This window comes from Anopheles merus, chromosome 3L (assembly GCF_017562075.2).
Source record: "Anopheles merus strain MAF chromosome 3L, AmerM5.1, whole genome shotgun sequence".
NCBI lineage: Eukaryota > Metazoa > Arthropoda > Insecta > Diptera > Culicidae > Anopheles > Anopheles merus.
Window position 1 is genome coordinate 2,363,555 of NC_054085.1, and position 6,000 is coordinate 2,369,554.

At 38.4% G+C, this 6,000-nt stretch overlaps 1 protein-coding gene across 1 annotated transcript; it reads left to right on the forward strand.

Annotated features, from left to right (window-relative positions):
• The first annotated feature begins 4,818 nt into the window (after positions 1–4,818).
• On the forward strand, positions 4,819–5,792 carry LOC121599553 (peritrophin-1-like). The gene is made up of 2 exons (XM_041927429.1): positions 4,819–5,478; positions 5,567–5,792. Exons 1-2 carry the CDS (start codon positions 4,898–4,900, stop codon positions 5,571–5,573), a joined length of 588 nt encoding a protein of 195 aa, XP_041783363.1. The 5' UTR covers positions 4,819–4,897; the 3' UTR covers positions 5,574–5,792.
• The last annotated feature ends 208 nt before the right edge of the window (positions 5,793–6,000 follow it).

Here is a 6,000-nt window from a genome sequence, read left to right on the forward strand (position 1 = left end):
TAACAAAGAGCCAAAAACGCCAATCTCTGAAACCCCCTATAATCAGCTGGTAGGTCTATTTATTGTAATTGCCCTGCTGCAAGGTCTAGTAATTGTAATTGAGGACCTAAATGTTTGGATTGACTCTGGTTTTAGCTTAACGCATCATATTGAGGTCCTTGCTTGCATCTGCTAAGACGTTTAGCATTTTGAATCGAGTTACTCGCAGCTTTTGTGGCTTCGTTCGTCTTATGACTCTGCTTAGTGCTCTGATCAGATCACTGTTTTACTGCTGTCGAGAGCAACATTGCTTGTTGGACCATAGAGCGAATGCTCGTGGCGTAACTAATTTTTTTATCGTTCTAAGAAATGTGTAAAATGCATACATAAAAATGGTATTTACCACATAAATAGCTTTTCGCGAGACGACTTGAGTAAAATAAGGAAGGTGGCTTGAAATATTGCTCCACAAAGAGTGCATGCTACTTAAGTTATGTCACTTATTTTATTTCGTAAATAAGATTGCTTTATTGAAATCAAGTAAACATATATGAATCAAGTGCAATATCTTTTCGAGAAAATGAAAACCTTGTGACAGTTTTGAAATTCATTTAGACAACTGTTAGGATCACATTGGTTGGATTGCCTAATATGGAAATTTAACTGGAACTAGCCTTTTTTATACGAAGTCTTCTTTGATAGAAATAACCTTCGCAGGATGGCTATTCTCAGCAAGTTCATTCACAAACAATTATTGATTAGGTTTGATTATGGTTTTCTTGTAAGAGCCTAATTTCAATCAAAACAGCCATATTATACTTATATCGCAGAGCTTGAAAAAATTGGGCTTATAAAAATTAAAATTAAAATTGGTATAAATTATATAAAAAAAAAATTATGCTGCTTGATAACCAAGTCCAACAGACAGTTTTATATGAAGAAATAATCAGAATTTATTAAAACTCATCGAAAAAGTGTCAAGTCAAGTCGACTATGCTTCTTGAATCTAATACAAAAAGAAGGACAATATCTACATCCCATAGGATAAAAAAACCAGCTAATATGTAACGTGTATCTGTGGCGGAGCCGCTATAATGACGAGCTATACGTGATGTACGGCGACCTCACTGTCTTACAGCGTATCAAGCTCGCCAGGCTCCGGTGGGCTGACCATGTTATACGCATGGACGACCCGGCCCGTAAAGTCTTTTTAGGCCGTCCACAAGGACAGAGGAGGCGTGGTAGGCCCAAATTGAGGTGGCAAGATGGCGTGGAGGTGTTCGCCATTAAGGCCGGGATAACGGACTGGCAGACGAAGGCGCGAGACCGTGAGCGGTTTCGGATACTCCTGAGGCAGGCCAAGACCGCAAAGCGGTTGTAGCACCGGATAAGTAAGTAAGTAAGTAAGTATCTGTGGCGGATAGCATTGCATATACGATATCGATACACTTTAGAAATAATTACTTCACCTACCCGATATCATTCATATCTTGATGGCGGACGAATATCGCCACCAGTCGTCCCAAAAGCATTGTTGACGGTGGTAGAGCATTGTTCATCCATAATTATTACAGACGGTAGTCAGTTGATCGATTCATAGACCTTGCTAAGCGAGAAGGGTAGGCGTATGGAGGTCCGTATGATCTATCGATGCCTTTGCTGACGCTGGAGCACAGAACGTATTGAGGCAACGGGGATTTAAATGTAAGGTAGATTTTAAGTAAAAAGTCCAATGCATGGTCCAAATAAAGGCAGTTTATAAGTTAACGTTGACTTTACTGAGTTCATTGCTTTAATCGTTTCCATGTTTAGATAGGAATTTGTTAGTAAGACCGCTAATGTTGTTTTTATTAATTTGGTCTTGCGCTGTTAATCTGTAGTCTGAGATTCCTGCCGCTATCTCGAGGTAAAATACCACAGTCCATTGATATCTATATTCTCAGCGTATCTCACGATTTGTTTTGACGAATTGAAAATGGTTACCAAATTCTCCACCTTTGTGTTTGGATGGTTCTTTCGTTAGATTTTTTTTATTACCATAACATATGTTCCAGAGCATTGAGATGTTATTGCAATAGTGAAATGCATAAGGTTTGTTATATTCTCTCTCTCTCTCTCTCTCTCTCTTTCTCTCAATCTCTCTATCTCTCTCCCTTTCATTATATTTCTTGCTCTTTTTCTCTCTCTCTATCTTTGGTTGGCCTGCTCTTAATGAAGCACGTGGTCCTGACAAGGCCACAGGGATACTTGATCTGTGCCTGCACTTGATCTTCAACAGGTGTTACGATAGGAAAGGTTTTTTTTCTATATTTATGTTAACATCACCATTTTACTCAATGGTGGCACAGTGCGCACCGTAGAACAAAAAGCGGGATAAAAGTAATTGTCATTGAAAACATGATTTCTTAGATACATTATAGTGTTGAACATTTAAATTAAATAAAATATCAGTGTGTATAAATAAAGATTATAATTATTTTGCAAATATCCTGATATCTCATACATGTTCTTCTATGGCTGCGTAACGAAAATACGGGGTTATACATAATATATTACGTAGCCTGACTGTAACAAAATAATGCTTACATGGTACATTTGTTTTGCTATCAGAATTCCGAAATATCGATGAACAATCATCACGCCATCATTGATCATCACATTCAATGGTCAAATTCTATCAAAAACTGCCCTTAACATCCCAAATATACAGATATTAGTCATCCTTCACTAGATAACGCTTTTTTTTCTTAAATATTTTATACTGTCATTAAAATGACAATGTCTGCCAAAGTTGCGCAAAGCAGCGGCTAATTTCTTTACAGAATGTTCTTTTTTTAAATGTAAAGCTTTGACATGGTATACATGATACCACGGTGTTTTACGGTGTTCAAAATTGGCAGCCCGGCAGCTGCCCACTGTGAGTGAGGGTGAATTGAGGCGGGCCCGTAGTACAGTCGTCAACTCGTACGACTTAATAACATGAGCGTCATGGGTTCAAGTCTCATATGAACAGTGCTGGATCTAGGGTATCTGGAGCCCAAAGCGATACAAAAAATCGAGACTCACTGGAATTGTTGTACTGTACTATACTACTGCTTTACATGCTGGACTTTTCATCCCAAAATCGTGCCCCAAAATCTATGATGCTCCCGCGGCCGCTCGGTCCGCATACCATTAAATCCCCAACTCGCTATATCCAGCTGCGTGGTACTGATTCAAATAGATACTACACAGGATAGCAAACCTGGATTCAAACTTACGGCGTCCATCGATCTATGACTATGCGCCCTATAGACAGATGATACAACGAAGGTAGTTAGTAAAAGACCTAGTAGTCATGCTTGACACGTGTTGGAACCTTGCACCGACAGTATCTAAGTACCTGTCATAAACGAGGAGTTGAACACGGGAACACAGGCACAAAAATGAAACTTTACATGCAAAATACGAAAAATTTTTTTTGGCAATAAATATGAAGGAAGGATAATAAATCGTGTTTGGCATGACAATCATTCCGTCTTGGTTTTAAGTTCCCAACAATACGAGTAATCTTGGGATGCTTTTTCTTTTATGACATAACAACCGCTGTCGGTTTAGGCCTTTCGGTTTGATTCGGGTCGGTTTTACCACAAATGGGCTTGAATATCAATGACCTGTTGATTACCCATAGTAGGATAGTCGGTCGTTGGGCTTCGTATGGGGGGCTCAGTTCATACGGGGCATGAAGCAATGACGGGCATGTTGTAAAGTCGTTCGATTTGACAACTGTACCATAGGACCGGCTTAGTATGGTGCTAGGGTATATAGAATGACTATAGGGTAGCAGAATTTATCGATCGATCAATCGATACTCATTGCACATGTATTGATTTAACAGAGCTCATTTAATTAATACGAAACTAGCTCGACAACTCGAATCCGCTCATACTCAACTAGCAAATGTCACGCTTTGTAAAGGATTAATTATAAAGGATTATAAATCGAGAAGCATACAACACATGTTTTTATACACAGCAATAGTTTTTTTTAATAAAAAGTATAAATCATTTTTGTAGTTTAAAACACATTTATTATCATAAATCAAATACTGAATTAAGCAACTATAAAAATGAAACAAGAGAATTATTTATTTTATATAGACTTGGTCTAATAGAGCGGATTGATCTAATTCGCCTCTTGGAATGGTTCCATGAGTGATAGACATGAGTGAATGAACAATACCACAGTTAAATTGTTAATAATTGAAATCAATTACAAGATAAGCTTTTGAACATCCATATATAACACATCAAAATTGAACAAAATGAATCAAAGTTCAATGTTCAACGTATGTAGAAAAGACAATGGAAAACAAAATGGACTTGTGGGCTGAATAAAGGAATTTAGCGCCAGAGGCAAAGTTAAATTTCTTCTCTCTTTCGCTTCTTGAAATGATTTAATGATTCACGTAACAGGCATGATTGAGATTAGGTGACATTCCACAACCAAATAAATAAAACAATTGAGCATGTGGTCACCAAAACAAGTAATGTGAGCAATGAATGATTATTTCATGTTTGAACAATCATCGTCGCATTTATAAACCAGGCCAAATGGTGCTAAAGTGCAGCGTAAGGATTAAAATACACTTTTTAGAGGTGTGCGCTCGTGTAGACGAAGCGCTCGTGTAACATATAATCAGTCGATAAGATTAAGGCTTAACAATGCGTACAGGAAATACTCTCAACGGTAAATTTGGCCATGTCACTATAAAAGATAACTTCGCAAACTGGATTCGGAATTGATTTGCAAAACGCAGTAGGTGAAGAATCAAAATCTGTATAAAAGATGGAATCAACTGGGCGGATATCGTCAGTAGCATTGGTACGTTGTTTCGTATATTTGTCTAGGAAAGAGCAATTGGTTCAGAAAATTAAAAATGTTCAAACATAACCTGCTAGTGTGTGTAGTTTTGACTGCGTTTATCTTCACAACTGGTGCTCAGCGTAATCCTTGTCTAGGTATACCTGATGGGATGTTTGTTAATGATTTCACATCCTGCGAAGGGTATTTCTTATGCATGAGTGAAACTCCAACACATGCCCAATGTCCGCCTGGTTTCTATTTCAACGAGGCACAGCAGCTGTGCGATTTTCCGCAGAATGTGTTCTGTCACGTGTGCAATCAACAAGACGGTGTCCAGCTATTTCCACACCCCACAAATTGCGACCAGTTCATCACTTGCTCAAACGGGATCTCGTTTGTTGGCAATTGCAAGACCGGCGAAACGTACGACGTAGTTTTGCAGGCGTGCAAGAGTGAAATGCGCGTTGATTGTGAACGTTTGAGATGTCCCGATATCGATAACCCTAATGTTGTGGTATTTATTCCGGGCATTCAGTCGTGTGATGAGTATTTCCTATGTCAAGCTGGGACACCAATTCAGCGGTTTTGCGCTCCGGGATTGCATTGGAACCGAGTTGCTCAACGATGTGACTTTCCCGAGTTGGCTCAGTGCCCGTAAGTATTTTTTGAATATATTACTTTATCAATAAAATACTATCAATACTTTAATTACTAATTATTTGATTTTCTTTTCACCCTTCAGATTGTAAACAATGAATACGACCGTTTGCAGGGCTTCATTGTGATAAAGAAGAAGATGTCACAACAAAACGATTTAGCCCTCTATTACTATGCACATCTCGCACTCGAAAAATATGTTTAAGTTTTTTGATTTACAATTAGATGTTTTAGTTATAAGCAGAACGGCTATAATGAAGAGAAGAAGTAATTTGTTTCATTTCCCACAATAAAACATGTTGTATCTAGTACGTGAGTTCCCGTTTTACAATACAAGAAACAAATCTTGTTTAACTATTGTTCAGGTAGGGGTCTTCTATCGGGGGCTTCATATTGAAAATCCATCAATCTTAGGGGTCCCTGATGGCCGCTCAGTCCACTTTCCGTTGAACTCTCCTGTGCACCCATTTATACCCCCATAATCAGATCAATAATGATGATTAGCATAAGCATCGCCTC

Bases quoted from the DNA above. Each gene is read 5' to 3' on its own strand.
- LOC121599553 (XM_041927429.1), top strand. From the start codon at position 4,898: ATGTTCAAACATAACCTGCTAGTGTGTGTAGTTTTGACTGCGTTTATC.